The sequence below is a fragment of the Schistocerca americana genome, chromosome 3 (genome assembly GCF_021461395.2).
Source record: "Schistocerca americana isolate TAMUIC-IGC-003095 chromosome 3, iqSchAmer2.1, whole genome shotgun sequence".
NCBI classification, from domain to species: domain Eukaryota; kingdom Metazoa; phylum Arthropoda; class Insecta; order Orthoptera; family Acrididae; genus Schistocerca; species Schistocerca americana.
This window is the reverse complement of record NC_060121.1, coordinates 606,295,959-606,322,699: the sequence shown is the minus strand read 5'-3', so window position 1 is coordinate 606,322,699 and position 26,741 is coordinate 606,295,959. Positions and strand designations below refer to the sequence as shown.

Sequence of the window (26,741 nt, the reverse complement as noted above, 5' to 3'; positions counted from 1 at the left end):
CCCCAAAGAAAAAAATTTTCGTTCAGATCTCATCCGATATGCAATCCATGTACACGTTTCAGGATTTGCTTCCTTTCCTGAAGAATCCATGAATGATGAAAGGTAGACTCTTTGAGCATTGTAAAAATTGCGTTTCACGTTGTTGAAAACATTTAAACAAGCGGCACTTTTGTTTTCAGGACTTTGATCACCATTTAAATAATTTCAGTCTCTCAGTTGTAGATGTTATTTATTCGTAGTAAAAGCGCGCTGAACACTGTTCGCAAACCTCCAACGAAAAGGACGGAACATCATTATTGAAATATATCTCTGATTGCTTTCCAAATATGGAAGCAAGTAGTACTTGTCTGAGCTGATACAGGGCTATGTGTAAATACGTATCAAAACAAATACGTATGCTTTTTTGGACTGTGAATAAACAGAACAAATGTTTGTTAACAGATTAACTTGTACAAAGATGCTAACATGCCTCGTACGCCGTAGGCGGTTCTTTTTATTTGTGTCCTAATACATCACCACAGAAGATGGCAGTCACCGAAGCGCTTAAGGAACGAGGGTGGTTAGTTTTCACTGCTTGTTAATGATGCCTTAATTCGCAATAATTGACAAGTTTACAAGTCCATTGGACACCATAAAACAGTACTGTGAAGTTGCTTTTTATCGTTATATGCATGTGAACGTCTAGAAGAACATAATAGCGCTCACATGGCAGTTTCTTTTTCCCATTTTTCAGGAATCTCTCTGAAGAAGCTGTCGGCCAAATAACAGATAATGGAAGCATAACTGATGTTAAACAAATTATTCAAAAGGCGCTTGACGTAAGTCACCAAAGTGTTTTAAATAAGTTAATCAGCATTGTAACTGCTCTTGATTTGTGTTAAGAAATGGTATTGTTGCTTTTCTAATATAAATATTAAGTGACTATTTGCAAGTTACATAAACACACCCATTTTTATTATAGTTTAGCGATACGCGATAGAATTTCAAGTGTTTGGCATCTACAATGCGACCGGCTCTTCTGGCTTCGTGTCCATACGTAGTAATTACAGAATACCTGCACAGCTGCAGAAATTATTTCTTTGTGCTTAACCAGTTTTACCAATTTGTTCAACAATGAGGAAGAATAAACTAAAACTTCGGTTAAACAACTTTGTCAAGGCATCTACAAACTTTTAGGCCACCATCAGTGAATTACAGAACATAAAATTTGTGATGTAAACAGCTCCACATTCCTGCAAGGTAACACATTCACTGAATCTGACTGACCTGTTTGTACTCGTGAGTCAGTTAGTTATGTAATACACAGTTTTTTAAGTTACTGTGTAATAAAAATTACTTTGAATCATGATCAGTACGGCGCTACTTCCATTCTTTAATCTTGCTGTTACTTTCTAATCACTTGTGTCACCAGCTGGAGAACATTGTTCAAGTGTGTGGGACCCATACCAGATAGAACTAACAGAGGATATTGAACATTTACAGAGATGGGCAGCACGAATTGTCACAGGTTTGTGTAATTCTTGGGAGAGTGTCGCAGAGATACTGAAGGGCTCCTGAAGATGGATATAAACTATCCCAAGAAAGTCTATTGAAGTTTCAAGAGCCGGCTTTAAATGATGACTAGGAATATAGGCTACTACTCTATGTATCGCTCACACAGGATTGTGGAGATAAGATTAGATTAATGAATGCAGACACAGAGGCATTCAAACAATCATTTTTCCCGCATTTCATATGTGAATAGAACGGAAGGAAACCATAACAACTGGTAAAATAGGATGTACCCTCTGCCATGCACATTACATTTTTTTTGCAGAGTGTAGATGAAGACATTTACCCTGTCTTGTTGATGTACTGTGTGTACCAAAATGTCATAAGCTGTCACAGCAGATGATTTTCGGTGATTCACTCTCTTTGTTCTCGACTGATTGACTTAACTCTTGACTTATATCATATATACTTGAAACAGCTGTCAAACTTCTTAGTGAACATCCATTCCCTTTTATGACTTTTCTCTCCATGTACCTTTCATTTGGAGTGGTTGCTTTTTGCTGTGAATGCTGGGTGTCGATTACACTTTTGACCTTCAGTGACTCCACAGTAAACTCACTGTGACATCTCTCAGATGCATGATACCAGTTGTGTGATTGTTGTCTGTCACACGTGTTTCTCAACATTTTGTGTTTATTGCATAAATTCTGGTGTAATATATAATGGTTGTTCTTGACAGTGTCTCATAATTAATTTGCACAATCTGGAGTTTCTACCAGGTCCATCTCATGATTAAAAACAGCCTGGACAGAAGGGTTATTCTCAGTGAGTTCTGAGAATAAATGATCGAAACATCAAAATGCCTTTCGAAGAAATACCTTTTGAATGAACGTGATGGAGCTCATTGATTCAGGTTATGAGGTGTCTGTGATGATAATATGAATTCGAAACATGAAGTGGATGACAGTAGTGATGACAGAACAGAGGACATATGAACAGGTGAAGCTGATCTGAGTCATGTTGGTGTGATTCCTACTTTTGTGGGATCGGGGACTGTTTCAAATGGAGAAAAGTACAATCACTAGTTACTGTCAGAACAAGAAAACACTGTAGTTTGAAGCTTCCTGATGTAAGACTCTGGGGTAATGCGACGGGTAGGAATCCAGATATTATCCCAAGTGTGGGGTCTTCATTGTACTCATCACATTTTAGATGAGATTCTACAGTGGCCGAAGAATGAAGTCTCATCTTTTCTCAGTGGGTGGATCTGGACATATCATTTTTCACAGTATTATAATACAGCTTTTGTCCATATCAGATAGCTCTTCTGTTTGAGAAACCAGATAACAGGGCAGGAAGAAAAATAAGAAGACACGATTGCTGCAGTGTCAGACGTTTTTATTAGATTTATTGTGAACTGTTAATAGTGTTACTTTTTAGGCTTTACTGTGTGTGTTGATGTGAAACACTGTGGCCTTTCAGCGGTTCATATAGGTGTCGAATGTAACGGCTAAGAAAACTGGTGCAATGTGGATTATAGATTGTGTGTGTGACAGCCTCAGGGACCCAGTGCTTATATAAAAAAAATTGACAGTTAACATCAAACTGTGAATTTATCCTGGAAAATTTCCTGCAACTTCGTTTCTGTTTCTGAATCTTGGTTGTTTAAGAAAGACTGATATAGCATTGGACTCATGTTTTGTTGGGCATTTACATTGTAATTGCGTTGACTGTAGAATTCTTCTCTGGTCACAGGATTTCAGCATAGACTGTTTCCAGGTTTGGTCTTCTTGGTAGTTATTGATTTTAACTACAGTACACTAAATTTTCAGCCTTGGTTGCCTATTTCATGTATTCACCCTTTTCCCAGCCTTTCTGTAATTTTCCTTTCACATGGTTCTGTTTTCTTCACGTCTGTTTTGAGTTGTATCGAATGCCTGTACTATCTGAGACCTCTTTTCTCTTTCATAAAACAAATTTTCACATTTATTATTTCTCAGTCATACATTCTGACAAGTCTGAAGGTGACATTCAGAATTTTTGTGTTTATAGTGAGATATACCGCTGAAATTATGACCCATACACTTATGGGATTTTGGACGAGATATTGTGGACAATGCATGTATCCTGTATGAAAAATTTCCTGTTCAGAATGAATTTTGACTTTGTTAGAAAAGATAGTTCTTTTCTCCTCTGCTACTCATATGGAACGTATATTATTTACATATTTCTTTATACAGGGATCATCTGATGATGATAAGAATTTGTCATCATTATAGACCTACAATGAAAATAAGCAACTAAAATATAAAGTTAGACACAAGAGGCATATCTTGCACTAAATTACATAGTTTACATTTAACTGAAAACTGTAGTACCACCTGTTGGCTTTCACCTTTGATGTAAATGTTGTGTGTTTGTTATCATAGTAACACAGCATCTTTGAAATGGATCATGTTTGCAGACAGCCTGTTGGCGTAAATGGTGGCACACTTTGTGGTGTTATATTTCTATTTTTAAATTATTTGTGAGTGATGTTAGTGTGGCAGTGGTCTTATTCAGTGTTTTGGGAGGTTGTTTGTGTTGGCATGTCAGTGAGTCATCTTAATGCCGTTAGTTATTGGCTACTGATTTGTTTTTGGTTTTAGAATCGTTGGTTTGTTGTTAATGCTTTGAAATTTAGTTTTTGTGTCTTTCGTTGATAGTAAGTACAAATCGTACAACGAAATTTACTGGTTACTCATTAATTTCTCTATGGGCGACAATGTGGCTGCTACAATTAAATTTCTCCAGTTATATGGCCTTGTGACGGAATGTGCGAAGTGTGAGCAGTGTGGTGGATTTATGAAATTGGCTGTTTTCGCTGCTTCTCGAATCGGACAAGTTCATGTGGTGCTGGCATGACAATATTTGGAGGTTGATTGGAAGAGGTCCCTGGTTCATTAATGTTGTGTGTGTGTGTGTGTGCGCGCGCGCGCGCGCCCGCTTGTCATCCTAGATTTATTTGTCAGCTTAGTTTGCGCGATAAGTGTCGTTTTATTATTTTAGTTATTTATTGTGAGAAGTGCAGTGTGTTTATATACATAATTTTCTTTGAGATGTGGGTACTGAAATTTATATTGGAGTAGTTTTTTCAGGAGTTTGTGGTTTGGGTTGGTAGTTGCTCTACTTCAGTAGTTCATGGTGGTAGATATTGGGGAGTGTGTTGTAGCTATTTTGACTTGATTGTGTTTTGATAATAGTTAGTTCTGTTATTTGTGTTTTGTTGATATGGTGGACTTCGTTTGAGCTATATATGTCAAGTGAAATTTCCTGTACCGAGTTTTGGAATTATGTATGAGTTTTTGGTATTTTCATCTATACAGATCGAGTGAAATTTTGGATATCCATTTTCTTCATTTTTTTATTGTTGAGGTTTTTGTTTGGCTCATTTCTGCATGTCCCATTAGTTTCATGTTATTTCTGCAGTTACATATTATTCGTGTTGTTTGTGTCTGGTTGCATGGGTAATGTGTGACAGCATAGTCACCATATTGAATTAGCTTTAAGTAGTAATATCCACCATCTGGATGATGTCATGGGTGAAAGTTTGTGTGTGTCAAATGATCTTTCACAAAACCCAAAGAAATTCTGGTCATACGTAAAGGTTGTTAGTGGCATCAGAGTTGGTGTCCCGACTAGCGGATAAGGCAAGAACTGAAATTGAGAGTACCAAAGCAAAAGCTGAAATTCTTAACTCTGTTTATGACTGTTCCTTTGGAAAGGAAATCAAGGGAGGAGTGCTCTAATTTAATCCTTGTACCCTTGAAATATGAATGAAGTAAGTGTTAGTGTCAGTGGGGTGAGAAACAGCTGAAATTGTTAAAATTGAACAAAGCTCCAGGCTTGGAAGCTGTATCAGATTCTCTACCGAGTTTGTGGTTGAGTTAGCACCTTTTCTGATTATAATCTATCATAGTCTTTATCAGACGTAGAAGTAGCTTCAGTTGTGCTTTAGGGAAGTACACTACTGGCCAATAAAATTTCTACACCACGAAGATGACGTGCTACAGATCCAAAATCTAATCGACAGGAAGAAGATGCTGTGAAATGCAAATGATTAGCTTTTTAGAGCATTCACACAAGGTTGGCACCAGTGGCGACACCTACAACGTGCTGACATGAGGAAAGTTTCCAACAGATTCCTCACACACAAACAGCAGTTGACCAGCGTTGCCTGGTGAAACGTAGTTGTGATGCCTCGTGTAAGGAGGAGAAATGCGTACCATCACGTTTCCGACTTTGATAAAGGTCGGATTGTAGCCTATCGCGATTGTGGTTTATGGTATCGCGACATTGCTGCTCGCGTTAGTCGAGATCCAATGACTGTTACCAGAATATGGAATTGGTGGGTTCGGGAGGGTAATACAGAACGCCGTGCTGGATCCCAACGGACTATCACTAGCAGTCGAGATGACAGGCATCTTATCAGCATGGCCGTAACGGATCGTGCAGCCATATCTCGATCCCTGAGTCAACAGATGGGGACGTTTCCAAGACAACAACCATCTACATGAACAGTTCGACAATGTTTGCAGCAGCATGGACTATCAGCTCGGAGACCATGGCTGCGGTTACCTTTGACACTGCATCACAGACAGGAGCGCCTACGATGGTGTACTCAACGATGAACCTGGTTGCACAAATGGCAAAACGTCATTTTTATGGATGAATCCAGGTTCTGTTTACAGCATCATGATGGTCGTATCCATGTTTGGCATCATCGCAGTGAACGCACATTGGAAGCGTGTATTCGTCATCACCATACTGGCGTACAACCCGGCGTGATGATATGAGGTGCCATTGGTTACACGTCTCGGTCACCTCTTGTTGGCATTGACAGCACTTTGAACAGTGGACGTTACATTTCAGATGTGTTACGACTCGTGGCTCTACCCTTCATTTGATCCCTGCGAAACCCTACATTTCAGCAGGATAATGCACGACCGCATGTTGTAGGTACTGTACGGGCCTTTCTGGATACAGAAAATATTCGACTGCTGCCCTAGCCAGCACATTCTCCAGATCTCTCACCAATTGAAATCGTCTGGTCAATCGTGATCAAGCAACTGGCTCATCACAATATGCCAGTCACTACTCTTGATGAACTGTGGTATGGTGTTGAAGCTGCATGGGCAGCCTTACCTGTACACGTCCTCCAAGCTCTGTTTGACTCAATGCGCAGGCGTATCATGGCCGTTATTATGGCCAGAGGTGGTTGTTCAGGGTACTGATTCCTCGGATCTATGCACCCAAATTGTGTGAAAATGTAATCACATGTCAGTTCTAGTATAATATATTTGTCCAATGAATACCTGTTTATCATCTGCATTTCTTCTTGGTGTAGCAATTTTAATGGCCAGTAATGTAATTTTGGAACCTTGCTATTCATGTTGTATATTAACTACGTTGCGGAAAATTTTAATAGTTAAGTCAGACTTTTTGCAGATGGTGCAGTTATCTGTAATCGATTACTGTCCGAAAGAAGCTGCATAAATAGTATGGGATTTCATAGTGATACAAAGATCGGCAGATTGCTTTAAATGTTCAGGAATGTAAAATCGTGCATTTCACGAACTGGAAAAGGCATAATCTGTGTCACTTCAGGCAAAGGGGTTACCGTCATACTCTTGGATGTTATTGAATTTAGCATGTGATAAAATTCAGGAGTAAGTAAGAAACACATATTTTTTTGTTTTCTCTAAAATAATTTCTGGCCCGCGATACATGCCTCCAAAGATGACAATGCAAACACCATTTTTAAGATGTTAATTTCAGAAAAATTTTTAAAATGCTGCATCTCTGTAACAGTTGTAGATATTTTGTTAGAGTTTTTTTTTATTTGAAAGACAATTGCTTTATGATTGCAATGGTATCCTCTGTTTGGACATATCTGTCAGAATTCTTTTACTGTTGCCATTTCAGTTTTTTTAATTAACAGAAAATATTTTTTTTTAGCAAATGCCAATCTAGAAAAGTAGATTTTTTTCATGTTGATTAATACCAGATAGTACTATATTCCCTGTAAAGGAGAGCGTTCACTTTGTAAGTTGGAGAGGTTTGATTCCAAAAAATCATGTTTTTTAACTTTTAAGGGTAATGTATGTCTACACTGAAGTTGTTTATTACTAATTTCTTTGTTACAGTGTTTGTTTCTATTGTCTTTGTTTGCAGTTATTTCTTATCAGTTTCTTTGTTGTAGTTATTTCTTTTCATTTTCATTGTTGCATATATTTCTTATGTTTTGTTGTAGTTTCTTGTCAGTTTCTTAGTTGTGGTCATTTATTGCAGGTAGTTTGTTTACTGAAGAGGCTTTTAAGAAATCTAAGACCATCCAGTGAGTTCTTTGTTTTCGTGAGGAATTTGTCAGTTGACACAGTTGTAGTATGTTTTGTGAAAAGGAATGTTTGAAATATCTTCCGACTGGGGCAACAGGAGAGTGAAGTGTGCTGATTATTTGCATATCCATAAAAGAGTGATATATAACACAAACAAACAAAAAAAAAACAACTTTATTCAGGTTGGGAATAAGTGTTATCCTTTGGAGACTGTATTTCAAATGAAGATGTTTCCAGTGACAACTTTTTGTGTTCTAAATGTTTTGACAGAATAACAACAATGATAGTGTCTGAACAAGGTAAAGCCTCCCATGGTGCAGACAATGCAGATTTTGCATCAATGGAGGAAGAATTAAATACCGTGAATCAGTCAGCTACAGAGTTAGGTGTTAGTCCTGTCAAGCAACCATGGTAATTGAAGTTGAGTCATAAGCTCTAACCATCAGGAAAGTGCAGAAAAATTACTAAAGATATGGATGAATACACTACAGCAAAAGTAACCACACACTTCAAATCAGAAATTCCATCTTCAGAAGAAAATGAACCAAAGCACTCTTGCCCCTCTTGCCAGGAATTTTTCACAAATATCAGTTCAGCTGTTGAATATTATGCATCCTACAGTGAAAAGGTACATGTTTTAACTATTATTTCAGAGAGATTTTCAAGGAAAACAATTTTGAACCGTGTTCCATCGGTATCAAAGTACACAGTAGACAAATCAAGAAATGTGAGGTCTGTAAAATAAGTCTTTAGAAGACCAGATCCCTATTATGGTCATCCTCAAGTTCATATAGTGCAGTCATTTCATCTGGAACATAAGTGGGACTGTTCTCGTCAGAGTGCCAACAAAAAAGACACTATAACTGCAACAGTTGAGGGTCAAAAAGTTGTGAAAGTGAAGAGGTACATGACTCGCAGTATTAAAGAAACTTTTGCAATTTATAAGAGCAGCTATACAACTTCACATATTGGAAGATCAAGATTTGATGCACTAAGTAGGTAGTTCTGCACCCACCTAGAGATGTCTGTTTGTGTGTGTGTACTGTGCAAATTTTTAACTTTGTAATGTAACTTTGAAGAACTTACTGGAGCACATGACATTTGACACCTTGGTTGGGTGTGTGAAGTCATTAGTAGTCTGTGACGTAAAGCGAAAGACATTTGTTTCAAGAATGTGGTGACTGCCCTGGAAAGGGAGGACTGTCTTTACGGACACTTGGCCTGGAAGATGTAGCAGATAACTCTGCAGAAATATGCAACATGGGAGGAAAATAAACTAATTAAGAAAACTGTTGCCTTTGACAGTTTCATTGATGAACTTGGTAAATGGTCAGTGAAAGCAGTAACACACCAGCATCTGAAGAAAGTGCAACAGTAACACAATGCAGAAGTGAAAGGGTGTGTACAAGCTAAAGAACTATGTTTCGTGCTTCACTGTGATTTTGCAGAGAACTGGTCTGTTATTTTCCCACAAGAAGTACAAGGGTATCATTGGAGTAATGACCAGGTTTCAATTTTTACAGGAGTGACATATTTTCAAAACAAGACCAGAGGTGTTGCGGTTGTAAGTGACAAGACGACTCAGCACATGCTTTGCTAGCAATGCGCAAAATTCAACTGCAAACAGAGGCAGTGAAGATTATCATTATTTATGAGGGTGCTCCTAGTTATTTTAAAAATCATTACCAGCTGTTAGAATTGAGTAAGTCGCTTGCGCCAACTGAATGGGTATACAGTGCTACTGGTCATTGGAAGGGGCCTTGTGATGGTGTAGGCAGCCTGCTGCAGCAAAACATAATCTTTCCAGACCAAATACAGCTGCGATTCAGAATGCAGAGGATTTTACAAGAGTCATGAAATCTTACACATCCACAGCCCTCATTCTTTTGTCCAAAGAGGAAATCGAAGAATTCTGTGAACAGAAAAAAGAAGAATGGTCCAAACAAACTACTGTAAAAGGAATTAGGAAGACACATTTTTGGACTGAAAGTGATGGGGCAAACTCGTATTGGATGCACTTTAAAGAGCAAGAAAGAAGAAATTTTGTTCATTTGGTCAACACCTCAGAAACAGCAGGATAATATTCAGATTCACAACCTGAAAAGGGGAATGTTTGTGGCATTTGAGTATGACTGTGACTGATGGATTGCAGAGATTATAGACACCAGTTATGAGTTAAACGAAACTGTAGTGAACTTTGTGCTACCACTTGGGCCAGCTGCTGGATATAGGTTTCCAGCTGAAGGACAGCAACAACACCATTAGTGCGCACTTCCTGTTCACAATGTTTTGCAAATTGTAAGTGCTCCAGTTCCTATTGGTTCAACAGGAAGGCATCACTCTATATCAAAGGAGGATACAGAAGCAGTGGAACACATTTGTAGTTCATTGACTGGCTAATTTCAGTACAAAACAGTGCACAGAAGTTGTATAAATTGAAACCTTTAAGTCTTTGGACCTTTCTCATACATTTTGGAACCATTTAAAGTGCTTGAGAAATGAGTCTCTTACTCGTCTTTCAAAACTAAAATTGTGTTAAATTAGGGTAGGTTTTGATTTTTATGAGCGTGTTATGTGATAATGTGTTAATAAAATAGGTATTATGTATGGCAAAAATTTCAATTGTTTATAAAACCTGTTCAACCTAAAAGCTCTCCTTTTCACGAAATGTTGAACTATATGGTACTAGTCAACAGGAAAAAAAATCGCAATTTTATGGATTGACATTTTTGAAGAAAAAAAAAAATACACATATTATAAAAAAAGTTCAGAACATTATAGTAAAAGAACTTTGACAGATAAGTCCAAATGGAGGATTTCTTTGTAATCATAAAGCAATTATCTTTCAAATAAAAAAAAAAAATGTAGAACTGTTCCAGAGATACAGCATTTTAAATTTTTTTCCAAAATTTGCATCTTCAAAACGGTATGTGCAGTGTCATCTTTGGAGGGCTGTATCTCGGAGCAGAAATTTTTTTGGAGAAAACAAAAAAAATATGTGTTCCTTACTTAGTCCTTCATTTTAACATATGCTAAATTTAATAACATCTGAGACTATGAAGATAAGATTTTTTCCTAGCCTGCCTGAACTGATTTGGACTATGTCAAAAAAAACCTGGTATGCTATGACCATAATTTCAATGAGCTACAGTTGGAATCGGCCAGCTCATACATATACAGTGTGTTAACTGTAAGACGGCAGAGTTGTGAGGGGAGTGCGGGGAGCAAGCATTGGCTGGTGAGGGGAGAGGAGTGGACCCTTTGGGGGGGGGGGGTGCTACAATTTTCGGTAATCCCATATTACTTGAGTTATAATGCTGTGATTATACTACATAAGAAGCTTACTGCTGTTGGTACATTAATAACCCCACTCGCTTGTGTCAGAAACCTAACATCCATGAAATGTATTTATATTGGTCTTTAAAATAATATGTGAAAGAAGACAAATGTTTATTGTTACTGTTGTCAGAAAATTTAGTAGGCCTGGATCCCAGTAGTCAAAGACAATCACCATATCAATACTTGCCAGCTGCAGCTGCATTGTTTCAGCTTGTAAACAGCTCATCTATGCTGAATGAATGAGAACAGCATTGCCTTTATTTTCACACTTTGTTGCCTTTGCAATATTCCCATTTCACAAGATTTCTTATATAAGGGGCATTAAAAAAGAAATGAACCAGAGGAATAATTACGGAAACCAGTACCTGTATGTTAGAAGTATTGACCCTGCTTATTGAAACACTTGTCCCACTGTGACAGGAGTCAGTGGCAGGCTGTCTCGTAAAATTCCCAGGACTGTGATGTTAACCAGTTCCGCACATACAGCTGGACATTATTGTCCAAGGTGAACTGTTTGCCCCTCAGAAGCTTTTTAAGTTGACCAAAAATGGTGAAATCACAGGGAGATAGTTCTGGACTGTATGGAGGGTGGCCGAGAACCTCTCATTTGAATTTCTGCAGGAGTGCCATGACTGCGTTGGCTGTATGAGGTGTTGCATTGTCATGGACTAGAATGATGCCATGGGTGAGATTGCCTGGTTGTTTTGATTTGATCACTTGGCGAAGGGTGGTCAAGGTTTGGGAGTAACACTGGACATTCACTGTTGTCCCATGCTGCAGGAAGTGAATCAGAAGGGGGCCATCTTGGTCAAAGAAGAACGTCAGCCTAACCTTTCCTGCATTCGTATGGATGGCCTTGGTTTTTTTTTTGTGGTTGTGATGCTGGATGCTTCCACTGTAGATTTTGTGTTTTGATTCTGGTTCGAAGTGATGGTACCATGACTCATCTCCAGCCACCACTCGTACCAGAAATGCATTCCCTTCCCGAGCAAAGTGCTGCAGTGAGCAAGACAGTGGACCATTCGACATGCTTTCTGGTATGGTTGAAGACTGTGGGACGCCCATTGGGCACACTATTTGCACATGTGCAGTCGTTCCTTCATGATGGTGTGAACACTTCCAACACTCATCCAACCACGGCAGCTATGGCTTTCACTATCACTCGTCGGTCCTGGGTAATGAGTGCATCCCCCAGCTTGACAACGCCATCGGTAATGCAGTGTGGTGTTCCAGATGGTGCGTCATCGGCTAACGACTCCCGTCCTTCCGTGACGCACTTGTGCCATGCCTTGACCCTTGCAAGGGACATGCAGTATTCGCCGTACACTTGTGACATTCGTTGATGAATGTCCTTTCCTCCTACTCCTTCTGCTGTCAGGAAATGAACAACACTTCTTTGCCCTTCTGTTGATGCGGCTGTGTCACTGTTTGCAATGCGACTGGCAGCTTTGGACAATTGATACATGCTGCTGCTAGCTCTGTATAGTCATGTGACGTGCACGCGTACCCTCTGGCTGAAACCACACCTCGTTACACACACCTCGATATTACCCTCCTCTCAGTGGTTTGCGTGTTCCAACTCCGGTTTGTTTCTTTTTCAACGCCCCTTATAGTTCTAACATCCGTTCAGTGTGTTAGAGGATATCATGCTGGCCAGTCCAAATATGCCCCATTCTCATGGTTCATCTCTGTCTAAAGGTAACAACATTCTTGAGCTCTTGGTTGAATCCTAGCACTATGTAGTGACACATTGAAGACCAGTGACACATTGAGATAACCTTACCACAATCAGAATCTATATAAACCACTTTGGTAATCAGGTCATAGTCAGGGTTGATCTGTATGTCCTTTTTCATCTCAGCATTTGCTGTTACTCTTAGATGCTTGTTAGTAGGTGAAATATATCCAGGCAGTGTAGTCTGTCATCAAACAGTATGTTAAAAACCTGTTAATCGAACTGACAGTACTATTGAAGGCTATGTTTGTAGCTTCACATGGGCAGAATTTTATTATACATACTTGCTCTCAGAGAAGCAGTAGGTCATGATGGAAACTCTTGCTTCAAAAGGTTTTTTACCCTTACTATGTTTATTTTCCTGACTTATTTTGGCCTAAGTTCCTTTTCAGTTGCTTCCTTTCCAATACACAGACGTCTGGATAACAACTATTTGCGGAGTTGATCTATGTGCTGATCTTTTAAATTGTATGATAGTTTCCAGCATTTTTATACTAACTTCAGCTTTCTCTGATTAGTTTGCTTATGAGACAACCACACACACACACACACACACACACACACACACACACACACGTCTCCTGGACATAACAAAAGTTGGGAAATGGTTGTTAATAGGATATGTGATCGTCACAGGCAGCAGTGGATCCTCTGTAGTATGTTTGTGTCCTGGCCACTAATTTGATTAGGAGTTTATCTGCTAGGGCATTCCATTGCTCCACCAGCACAGATGACAACTGCTGAATGGTCGTTGGTGCATTTGGATGTGTTGCAATACATCTTCCCAACGTATCCCACACTTGCTCATTAGGGGATCAGTGTCAGACCAGTAGTTTGACTGCAGGATAAGATTTTAAGTAGGGGAGGTAATTTATTCATGTCTGTGGTGCACTTGGGGAGTTGGATGATAAACTGAAGATTTAAGCTACCTTCTTTGATGTAGCAAATGTTTAGTTACGTGTATGATGCCACAGTGTTGTGTGAGAGTAGAAGGGGCATTACAGAATGTGGATAAGTTCACCAATATTTCGTAGTCACATCTAAGCAATATTTTATTATCATGAGGTGATGAAATAATCAGTGAAGCTTATTAAATTTGTAGGGCTGAAAGAAGGTGAAAAATCTTTCTTGAGAATAGCACATTCTGAACCTTGTGCAGAAATTGAGTACTGCAGTATATTATAAAAATATCTCTACAGACTCAGAATGAGGAAAGTTCATTTACTTGCTTGTTTTCACTTATGTTTTCAGACAACTCTGTCCATTTTCAAAGAATCATTTTCAGTGTTGCTGTGCAAAAGTGTCTTGAAATTCTGATTTTGCCAACCCTGCAAATGTGCTAGCCCATGGTATTTGTGAGAAGAAATAATATCAACTTGCTTCAAAGGAACTGTGCCATTCGCTCTGTGAACACTTGTCAGAAAGAACTATTTGCAATGCATAACATATTTGAAACAACTGCACAAAACGATTTTTTGCAGGCATTTTATAGAACTGAAAACGTCAAGAGTCATAAACCCCAAATTTGAAAACCTTAAACTCTGTGTGTTCTATTGCAGGAATTCCTCATAGCAGTGTGGAATTTCTTACATTTTGTGTTATTTGTGTGTATATACACTACTGAAAATGTTTTAATTTGTGTGTAAAAATAGTGGAAGGGGTTGGGATGTGTGTGGGTCTTTCCGTAAGATGAAGACATTTGGGGAGGGGAGGGGGAGATGAATGATGCACCACACTAGCACAAGGATTAATAATGTTGTCTTTCCTTTGTCAGAAGAGCTACTGTCCAACCGAATATCCTCATTTTTTGTACTTAGTTTTCAAAGATGTCCTCACCATAATACAAGAAAAAAATTTGTTTATGCCAAAATTTATCCCTCACTCCATCATTTGCAGTTAAGATAGTAAACAGGCTATCGGGAATATTTATGTGATTACTTCCTTGCTATCTTAGCATTCATCATTATAGGACCAATATGTAGCATTTATTTTTCTACAAATTGTGCTTTCAAACTTGTCCTTACAAGATAGTTATTGGCAAGCAAAGGTGTATAATGATTCACTCATTATATTTGGATGTGAATAGGAAAACGATTGACAACCAGTTATTTACAGGACAGCTACAATAGTGACAACCAGTGAGCAAACATGTTTGTGTCTTCTTTTTGTGTTTGCCATTGTCATCTTGCACTGTCATTGTAGGTGCCGATAACCACAATCTTCTGTGGAAAATGCTTAAAGTTAGTTATGTAATATGTGGAATTGAGAGCACTCTATGTTAACAGCAGTTTTTTTCCTTTACTTCATGATTGCTTTTGATGTACGAGATCATCATCAGATACATCTATCTTCCTAAACTAGTAAGCAAAACATAACAGACTTGTTGGCAAGATAGGCACAGGCTTCTTATGTTTTGTGTACTGGTTTAGGAGGACAGGCGCATCTGATGTGATCTCTTAGATTGAAACTAGTCATGAAATAAAGAGGGGGAAAAAATTCTTGTGAGCAAAGACTGTTTTCAGTTACACAGATGTAGTAGATTGATTTGCTGTCTACTTCAGTGTGATTTTTTCACACTTTATCACTTATATAATAATTGTGATTAGTTTTTATTATGTGTGTGGTTTTTGAGAATTGTGTTTTTTTTTCACACAGTAGAATATGTGAAACAAATGGACATATTTTGAGGCTACTTTTGTCCTGCAAAGTAAACTCAGTACTGCACATTTATGGAGAGCATGCGAATAAATCCTATGTGGAACAACACAGGTATTGCTGCCAGAGCTATAGGGTGGACTAGAGTTTTAGCGAGGTGCCCACCACTTTCTTGTTGTTAATACTGTGTTGAAGAAACTTAGTAAATATAAAACACGCATAATTTACTTAAAGTGAATATTCTGAGAATAAAATTAAATCATTACTGTTTGTAGGCTTTATTAATTTAGGAAAGTCTTTTGGCGGTGTGGACTTGACTAAAGTGATGTAAATTTTAATGTGCGTTAACACTGTGAAGCCCAGCCACTTAGGAGAATGTCGGGCGTAGAAAACTGGCCATTTATGCCACTAATCAAAGTGCTACTGCCACATACGTAATTGATATATTTTCAAGAGTAATACACAATAAAAATACCAAGCCTCAAGATTTTTATTAATATTTACTTTAGTTTTTTGATTTATTACAGATTTTAAAATAATGGCAGAGAAAGTATAATTATCCTTCCAAAAAAAGTGTGAGACAAGTTATTGAGCAATTTATTCCTCTAAAGCTTCCAAAATGCCTTCCTCTCTGTACAGATCTGACATACTTGTTCAACACAATCACACATTGGCTCAGCCATTCATGGCAGCAGCTGCTACATACGCTAGTGTTTCTTTCGAAATAATTCCAGAAATTGATGACAAAAGGCAGCACCCGTTAAGGGACATGTAGAGAAACATCTGTGCATTACCCTAATAAGAAATGTGTTCAGTTTTCGAGCGGTAGGTCGCTAGTGCAGTGAGAAAATTGCTGCCTCAGCTATACTTGGGCATGGTTTTTTCAACATAGTTTGTGGTCCAAGCTATTCTCGAGCTTAGTCGCTAAAGTGTTAAGTTGGATAACTGAGAGAGAAAAATAATCCATCAGCTGTCAAAATAAGATATCTATGGAAAATTTAAGAGAGTAAATAAATGTCTTTGGCAGACATTGAAGGTGCCGCAAATAATGTAAAGATACATATGTTGAAGAATAATTGTATGTGCAGACCAAATCAAAGTTGTTAGATTTGCAGATGATATAGCAGTGTTAGCCGAATTTGAAAAGTATCTCCAAAAAGCCGTAGAAGACATAAACATTCTATTTTCAGAAAGATATCATGTTAAAAAAATAAAAAGGAAAATAAAATTATTGTGTATAGCAAAGTTCTGAAAGCGGCAAACCTACTTCTGGATGGAGGGAATCTGAAGCAAATCACCAGCTTGAAGTACCTGGATAATAGAGTCACAGAAATGGTAGATCATACCAGTAGATTAAATGTATTCCACAAGCTGAAACAGCATTCAAAAAGGAGAAGGATAAGAAGAAGAAGTTACTAATGTTGAAAAATCTAAGTTTAAAAACAGGGAAAGATTATGTAAAAGCTTTGTTTGGAGTGTTGCCCTATATGGCTCAGAGCTCTGTGCCAGCAACCCATAAGTGATTGTGAACAGTATGTGAACATCCAAGGACATTAGTCTCATTGTTGAGTTGGACGGTGTTCAAAACTGTACCTTCTATGCATGTGCCTACTAACATGTTGTCTTGCTTAGGCCTCAACATGTTTCCTATTCTGACCCTTGCTGCTGGCTAATTACCCATCTCGCACCACCCTTTATCTACTTCTGGGCACAGTGAGGTTGAACACTGCAACTATCTGCTGTTTCTCACACACTGGAATCATCACACCGGATGAGTACTGGCACACTCTCTCTTGTGGCCTTCATATGCTGAAACATCCTGGCAGTAAATGACTGTTTGTCATGTTCATGTCTGTGGTACATTGTGTTCTCATGCTTGGCATACAGTGGCTATGTTTGTATTATGCTTCTAAAATATCAACAAACAATACAATGTATTGGAGGGATACGAATCCTAATTACTTCACTTGATTTCTGGAGCCTCAAACGCTGACATGTGGCTATCTTGTTGCTTTACAGATCTGGTCTTATTTGTGTATTCAAGGCAGAAGCATCTCGTCATTTCAAACTGATGAAAGTAACTATTGCAATGTACATATAAAACAATGTGTGGTAATTATACACAATCACAGAAAATCAGAAATGTCTTTACATAAAATCATTATAATAAGAAGGAACAAATACACTGCTAGAAGTGTGTTACGTCTATTGCTGCTTCCATTGCCAGTGTGTGTTGTGATACCATTGTGAGAGTTGTATGCAACCGAAGGTACCTGAGCTATGGACAGTTTTGTTTTGTTGACTGTACATACCGAACATCAACTAAAAAGGTATTCATGTGTTGTTTATGTATACTTCAATATTATTACTGCCTGTCCCACATGCAAAAGGAACTCCATTGCCAGCTTCCTGTGCATATTGTGGATCTGGAAACTTTTCAAACATAGCAACATACCATTTATTTTGTGCCAGATTCTGAAATCTAAGGATCAGCCCTATTAAAATTAGCATGGAGGCCAAGCCAGTGGCGAAAGATGTATGTGGTTTACTGTTCACTTTTAAACTTGAATTGAATTAGAACTATTATTTTTAAACTGGAACTAGAACTGTTACTGCTAGCTGTCGCCACATTTCGTCTGCAGCCAAACATTCTTAGGAATTTGCAATAATATGTTCAAGTTTCTTGCAACATAGAAATGAACAAGATTCTTCTTTGACTTATTCCACTGTGTTGTGAGTTTCTTCTGTTTTCACAGTTGCTTGTCCGATTTTGATTTTGTGTGGAAAGTGCCAGCTGACTGAGTCTTTCCATGTGTAGCTAGGGAATTCTCACTTGAACACAAATTCACAATAATAAGCTTTGTCATTTACCCAGATTCAGGAACACAATACCAAGTTGACCTAAATAACTGGTAGTCAGGACCTAAAGTTTTCAAAATAGGATGATGTAGAAATAAAAGAGACAAAGTTGTATTTTTGTGATCTTTTTTTCTGTTTGTCATGTAAGTCACTGGAAAGGTTTGCAATGTGACAAGTGTTTTGTTTCAGGTGCAAGACCATTTTTGTTGTTTCAAAGAAACAATTGAACAATGTTTATAATCATTGCATTGAAGATTGTTCAGCTGGTACAAGGGTGTCCAAGTTTTCTCTTGCATCAGTCTTCTTTTTTATGTGAATAGCAGGTTCCTCTTCAATTGCTGTTCTAATGATATGAGCTGTCCATGCTTTGTCCTGTTGCCAACATCAGCAAGCATTGACTGGTTCTTCTTCCGGTAATTATGGATGTTGGTGTGAACCATCTGCAGCCGAATGAAGGTGATGATCCTTTAAACACACTTGAATCGGTCATTTCCTTGTTTCCGACTTCTTCATGTGACAACTTAAGAACGTTTGTATGACTACTGTAATTCTGCTGAAGCGTTGTTTTCCATATTCCATGAAAATTTCCGTCACATGAATACCCTTAGTAAATGAAAAATAATCCAGCAAATGGGTAAGCTAATTCTCATAATTTGAAACATTCAAATCTGGGCCCATAACCTGTTGTGGTGAACTACAGATAATACAGTGTGTTTGAAAAAGAACTCCCTAGTTTTAATGTGTCCTAGAATCTGTACAAAGTGATATACACTATTCTAGTCTGTGGTGTTTGATTCATCAACTCTCCAAGTTTGCCTCTCCTGCTGTTGGCAGGACTGTTTGACCTTGAGACAGCACCAGTGCTGTTTTTTCCTCTGTTCCCTCAGTTCAGTCCAGGCGTGTGTGCAGTGCAGTGCAGAGCAACTCAGCAACAATGTGTACTCTGCAACAGAAAGAGCAGTGTGTTATTTGGCTTGTGAAAACTTAGTCAGCTATAACAGTGCAACATAATTTTAGACGTAACTATGGTGGTGTACCACCTATAGCAAAAACTATCCATCATTGGCTGAAGTCCTTCAAGGAAGCCGGTAGTGTTTTAAAAGCAAAATCACCAGGTAGACCGACATGTTAAAACTCCTTGGAAATATCTTAGAGATAGGACTGAGTGGGTTTTCCTATGAGAATCAAACTCTGGAAATTTGTATGTCATTTCTTTGCCCACTGCAAACATTAACTCTTTCCTCTAGCTACTACATTCTCTTTAGTTGACCTCACTTTGTTCTATAATCTTAAACACATTTCTAGATGTTACTGCTATTTTTTTCTCTGGTACAGTCTTTCCCCTTTCTGTGCTGCTAGTCTGTCCTACTATTCTATTCTTTTTTCTTCTCTGCCTTTCCATTGAATTGCCTTCTTGGTGCCAATTGTGCTTGGATCTGGTTAGTGATTTTGGACACTTGTTTTCTTTCCTTGCGGCATTCTATAACTTTTCATTCTTAACTATGTGATCTCCTTGTTGGGTTTGCTTTGCTGCCCCTTTTCCAAATTTTTACAGAAGTGTGGATCATGCGGGCAAGCTCACCTAGCGCGCCATATATTCCGCCTTTTGTGCCTTTCTATCTTTACACCCTTTCTTTCGTGCTAGGGAACTAGGCCCAAAAGCCAGCACCGTAGCTGTTCCATTGTGGGAAGGGGGCTGTCGTCAGTTACCTGTGCAGTGGTAGCCCTTTAATTGTGCAAGGATCACACTGTTGGTGCCTGAGCTGGAAACTCCGTACGCAAGCCAAGGAGTACTCACCCATCATCGCTGTGGCATGGGGCTCTGGGAAATGGTGTACTGGGCATGTAACTGTTGCTTTGGCTTGGTGGCACCCATGGGAAAAGCTCCTGTTTGGATTGGGTGGACCCATGATGGAAGATTCACGTATGAAGCAAACTAAACTTTCTTCCACAATGCCCCAGCAGCCTCTTCAAACGGCAAAGATTCTTACACTGCAGAGAGACATGCTGTGGGAAGAGGGACAAGCCAGACATCTGGATGTGAAACACTTCCCTCAATACTTAGTACATTCTTGGAATGATGGAGATACTTCTACTGCAATGAAACCATTATTTATTATCAAAAATATTGAAGACAAATTTGGGGATGTTGGGTCTCAGGGAAAAATTGTGAAATCACTTGTTATTAACTAAAACTTTCTCTGCAGCCCGACCTACAGCTCCTCAGCCGTGTGATTCTGTAGATGACATACCTGTGTCCGCTGGCCCACATAAAACTTTGAACATGGTCCAAGCAGTCATCTTCCACAGAGATCTTATGCTCCAAACAGTTGAGAAGCTTCAGACTGATCTCTAATAGTGAGGCATACATTTTAGCAGACTTGTACAAAAAGAGCCCAAGGATAATTGTATGGATCCAGGTGCCTTTATCTTAGCCTTTAAAGGGAATGTTCTCCTGGAGGAAGCTAAGTTCACGTTGTACAGTTGGCTTCGAAACCATATGTCCTGCTGTTTATGAAGTGTTTTAAGATGTTAACGCTTTGAGCTCATGTCAGCCCTCAGCACAGCTAACCCAGAATGTGGCAACTGTGTATGATTACTCCACGAACATAGTCTTTGTGAACGTTCACTGTAGTGTGTCAACTGGGCGGATCATCACTCTCCATGTTTGCCAGTTTACCCTAACATCACAAATATTGCCCCCTCCCCCCCCCCCCCCTCCCAACTCTACCCTCACTAAACCAAATTTCCCCACCACACTTGTCTTCTTTTTCGAAAATAATTTCCTGCACCCAGCCTGAGAAGTGTTCCCCTTAGGTGTCTACCAGTGACAGGGCTGCTTCACTGGATCCATCTCCCTGGCAACCCCTGGATGGGAGGCCAAGTGCCAAACAATGGCTAAAGGAGCCACAACCTGTGGGTCCCAGGGCTGTCTGCTCTTCATCTGTCCCCATGTGCCATACCAACAGCCCCTTTAACAGTCCCTGTGGGTCCGGGGGCTAGAATAGGCCCGAGGTATCCCTGCCTGTTGTAAGAGGTGACTAAAAGGAGTCTCACACTCTTTGGCCCTGTAAGCTCAGGTCCCAAGTTTGAGCTGCCACTTTCCAAATTCTACAGAAGTGCAGGCATATGGGGAAGTGGGGAAGGACGCCTTACGTGGTGCACAACTTATCCATAGTGCCCTTAGATTCGGTCTCCTGAACCTCTTGTCATGGCTTTGCATCTCCACCTGCAATTCAACTGTTGTCATCTTCTTCTGTTGTCTCCTGTCCTCTTTCGACCCCATGACAATATTCGATTTCTCTGCACCCAATATCCAGCACGGTAGCCAGTCTGTTGTGGTGGGTCCGTCACATACCCATTTAGTGATAGCCCCCTGACAACACAGGGATCGCACTGCTGATGATTGAGGTGTAAACTCCAAGGAGTATGTACGCCAAAGAGTAGTCTTCCTGGGGCATCAGGACTCCCGGCAACAGCCATCATGCCAGGTGGCCTTTGCCGTGGCTGGGTGGTGCCCGTGGGGCGCAGTGGGTGGCATCAGGGCGGATGATGTGAAATGAAGCGGACTAAATCATCTCTTGCTGGTGACCATAGAGCGCCAGCAGTCTCCAAGAAGGGCAAGATCGAGTACAATGCTGACAGATGTGTCCCTAAATCATTTCCCTCCCTCGCTTCACCATGGGAGGAACATAGGTCTACAGAAAGAAGAGAGCCATATTCGCCTTGGTATTTAGTCTGTAGCAGAATGGATGGGGACTCCTTTCTATCTATGAAGCCTCAGTTTTTTGATGAACATCTTGAGGATAGGTTTGGAGAAGTGGTAGCACTGTCCAAAATGAGAAGCAGTGTAGTCTTGATTCAGACAGCATCCCCAGCCCAATCCCGGGCGTTACTCGCTTTTGACTGTCTGGGTGATATTTCTGTTTCTGTCACTCCCCATAAAAGCCTCAATGTGGTCCAGGGGATCATTTTCCATCACGACCACCTCTTGCAGTCTGACGGCGAGCTCCGCACCAATCTAGAATGGCAGAGTGTTCATTTCATCCTATGCGTTTACAGGGGACCCAAAGACACCAGGGTTGCTACCGGTGCCTTCATCTTGGCTTTTGAGGGTGATTCATTGCCTGAAAAGGTCAAGGTGATGGTTTACTGCTGTGACATTAAACCATGCGTCTCTCCCCCTATGCAGTTTTTTAAGTGCTGTTGCACTTCCAGCACCACATGTTGAGACTGCGGTCGTCCACTGCATCCAGATACTCCATGTGCACCTCCTCCCACTTGTTTCATCTGTGGAGAGCAGCACTCCCCCTGCTCACCAGACTGCGCAGTACTCCAAAAGGAGCGGAAAATCATGGAGTACAAGACCCTGGACCAGTTGACTTACGAAGAGGCTAAACATAAATTTGAATGATTACACCCCGTTCAGTAGACGTCCACATATGCTGCAGCTACATTACCGTCGCCGTCACAAGTACCAGTCATACCACACTCTGTGCCATGAACAGTGGGCCCTCCGGGCCTCCAGAATACATCCGCCCTCTTGGTGGTAGTACCTACTTTGGGAGCAAGGCCCCCCCAAACACGGGACGTCCGTCCCCTCCCCCCAGCTGGAGAAGCAACAGCTTCCTCTGACTCCTATTGTGCGGAAGGGGTCCCTTGGGATCCTCTCTCCCAAGGTCTCCATTAATTCCATGGTGGACACTCGCCAGTGGCTAAAGGAGCCAAAAGCTGCTGGAAGAAGAGCTTCACGGTCTTCCTCCATGCCTGAAGCTACTTCAGAGAAGTCCTCCCAGCAAGCCCCTAAAGAGAAGCGAGAGGGCAAGCAAACAAAGAAGTCTGCCAAGAAAAAGGACCCTCTGGTGGACCCAACACCACCACTCCCTACCAATTCTGCACCTGCAGATGAGGTGGAGATCTCAATGTCCCCTGAGGACCTGGATCTCACCCATGCCTGATCCAAAGTAGGAGTGGATACAAATACTCAGTCAGTGGGAGCAGGTGACCCTGAGGCGTAACCTGCCTCCTTGTGTGCTTCATGCCTTCCCAGCCTCACGATAATGTCATCCTCCAGTGGAATTGCTGCAGTTTTTTCCACCACCTGGCTGTGTTATGGCAACTGTTAAGCTTTACACCTCCTTTCTGCATTGCCCTCCAGGAAACCTGGTTCCCGGCAAAGCGGATCCCTGGCCTCCATGGCTATAGGGGATATTGCAAGAACCGTAAGGACTATAATAGAGCATCAGGTGGAGTTTGTGTCTATGTCCTGAACTCAGTATACAGTGAACCTGTCCCCCTTCAAACTTCTCTTGAACCTAGGCTGTCAGGATAAGGACGAAGCAGGAAATAACTGTCTGCAGTGTATATCTTCCTCCAGATGTTTCAGTACCCCTGAATGCATTGGCTGTACTGATTCAACAACTCCATAAACCTTTCCCACTTTTGGGAGATTTTAATGCCTATAACCTTTTGTGGGGTGGCACTGTGCTTACTGGCCAAGGTAGAGATGTTGAAACTTTCCTGTCTCAATTTGACCTCTGCCTCATAAGTACGCCCACCCACCCGCAAACATTTCAGTGTGGCTCATTGTACTTACTCGGCCATTAATTTATCCCTCTGCAGCCCAGGACTTCTCCCATCCATCCACTGGAGAGCCCATGATGACTTGTGTGGTAGTGACCACTTTCCCATCTTCCTGTCATTCCCACAGTGCCATTACTCCGGAAGTCTACCAGGATGGGCTTTAAACAAGGCAGACTGGGAAGTTTTCACCTCTGCTGTAACCGTTGAATCCCCCCCCCCCCCCCCCCCCCCCCCCCCATGGTACCATCGACGTGGTAGTTGAGTGAGTCGCTAGAACGATTGTTTCTGCAGCGGAAAACATGATCCCTTGTTCTTTAGGGTGTCCCCGGCGAAAGTCAGTACCTTGGTGGTTGCCGGAAATCACTGGGGCCATTAAAGAGCGTCAGTGAGCTCTACAGTGACATAAGCGGCACCCTTCCCTAGAGCACCTAGTAGCTTTTAAATGGCTCCATGCCCGCGTTCGGCAGCTTATAAAAGACTGAAAAAGGAATGATGAGAGAGTTACATCTCGACCATTGGGTGCCATACGTCACCTTCCCAAGTGTAGACGAAGATCAGATGTGTTTATGGTTACCAGACGCTGACAGGTGTCACTGACACTAACATCAATGGCGTTTTATCTACCGATGCAAATGCAATTGCCAAGCACTTTGCTCGAGCCTCTGTGTCGGACAATTATTCTCCAGCATTTCACACCCTCAAACAGCGGATGGAAAGGAAAGCCGTCTTGTTCACTGAATGTCACAGTGAATCTTATCATGCTCCATTTAGAGTGGGAGCTCCTCAGTGTCCTTGTACATTGCCCCAACACAGTTCCTGGGCCAGATTGGATCCACAGTCAGATGATCAAACATCTCTCGTCCGACTACAAGCAACATCTCGTTGTCATCTTCAACCGGATCTGGTGTTATGGTGTCTTTCCATTACAATGGCAAGAGAGCACGATCATTCCAGTGCTCAAACCCAGCAAATACCCACTTGATGTGGATAGCTATTGGCCCATCAGCCTCACCAACATTCTTTGTAAGCTGTTAGAACATATGGTAAGTCGGCGGTTGTGTTGGGTCCTGGAGTCACATGGCCTACTGGCTCCATGCCAGGACAGTTTCTGCCAGGGTCGTTCTACCACTGATAATCTAGTTTCCCTCAGGGCTGCCATCCGAACAGCCTTTTCCAGACGCTAACACCTGGTTGCAGTCTTTCTTGATTTACGAAAAGCTTACGACATGACCTGACGACAGCATATCCTTGCCATAGTGTATGAGTGGGGTCTCCGGGTCCTGCTCTCAATTTTTATCCAATATTTCCTATCATTCCGTACTTTCTGTGCCCGAGTTGGTGCCTCAGGGTCCTGCAAGGCTCTGTATTGAGTGTTATCTCTATTTTTAGTGGCCATTGACGGTTTAGCAGCAGCTGTCGGGCTGTCCATTTCACCTTTTCTGTATGCAGATGACTTCTGCATTTCGTACTGCTCCTCCAGTACTGGTGTTGCTGAGCGGTGCCTACTGGGAGCCATCCACAAGGTGCAGTAATGGCCTCTAGCCCACGGCTTCCAGTTTTCAGCCGCAAAGTTGTGTGTCACGCCCTTCTGTCAGCACTGTACCATTCATCTGGAACCAGAACTTTACCTTAATGACGATCCGCTCACTGTAGTGGAGACATATCGATTCTTAGGACTGGTTTTCGATGCCTGATTGACGTGAATTCCTTATCTTCGTCAGCTGAAGTGGAAGTGCTGGCAGCACCTCAATGCCCTCCGTTGCGTGAGCAACACTAACTGGCGTGTAGATCGCTCTATGCTGCTGCAGCTCTACAGACCCCTTGTTCAATCTCGCCTTGACTATGGGAGTTTGGTGTATGGTTCAGTGTTGCGTTTACCCAGTGCACCGCTGTGGTGTTCGGGTGGCAACGGGAGCTTGTAGGACAAGTCCGGTGACTAGCGTCCTGGTGGAGGCGGGAAGCTATGTTGCACACATTTTTAGTTCTCCCGAGCATCCGAATTACCGTCTCTTTTTTCCCACCCACGGCGGTTCATCTCCTCTGTCGGAGACCCAAGTCAGGGCTTAAGATTGTGGTTTGTGTCTGATCTCTTCTGTCTGAAGTGGAGCCCTTGCCTTTACTCCAGGTCCATTCACGTACACTTCCATGGTGTACACCTAGGCCAAAGCTTCGCTGGACCGTTCACATGGTCCTAGGGACTCAGTTAACCCTGTGGCTCTCTGCTTTCCCTTCCTCTCATTTCATGACATGTACTGGCACCACAAAGTGGTTTACACCAATGGCTCAGGGTCATGTTGGCTTTGTGTATGTTCATGGAGGACATATTGAACAGCACTCATTGCCAGATGGCTGCAGTGTTTTCACTGCAGAGCTGGTGGCCATTTCTTATGTTCTTGAGCGCATCCACTCATGCCCTGGCAAGTCGTTTCTTCTCTATACTGACTTGTTGGACAGCCTACAAGCTATCGACCAGTGCTACCCCCGCCACCCTTTGGTAGCGACCATCCAGAAGTCCATCTATGCCCTGGAATGGTCCAGTTGTTGCGTGGTGTTTTTGTGGACCCCAGGCCATGTCAGAATCCCAGGAAATGAACTTGCCGACAGGCTGGCCAAACGGGCTACACGGAAACCGCTTCTGGAGATCAGCATCCCCATAACTGACCTGTGATCATTATTATGCCGCAAGGTTTTCAGCTTTGTGA

At 41.2% G+C, this 26,741-nt stretch overlaps 1 protein-coding gene across 1 annotated transcript in view; it reads left to right on the top strand.

The window, feature by feature from the left end:
• Positions 1-307: 307 nt before the first annotated feature.
• Positions 308-26,741, top strand: part of LOC124607018 (tudor domain-containing protein 3) — a 135,489-nt gene continuing 109,055 nt past the window's right edge. The window contains exons 1-2 of the mRNA XM_047139177.1: positions 308-559; positions 734-818. Of these exons, the coding sequence (XP_046995133.1) occupies positions 525-559; positions 734-818 (120 nt within the window). The 5' untranslated portion in view covers positions 308-524. The remainder of the gene's footprint in view (positions 560-733; positions 819-26,741) is intronic.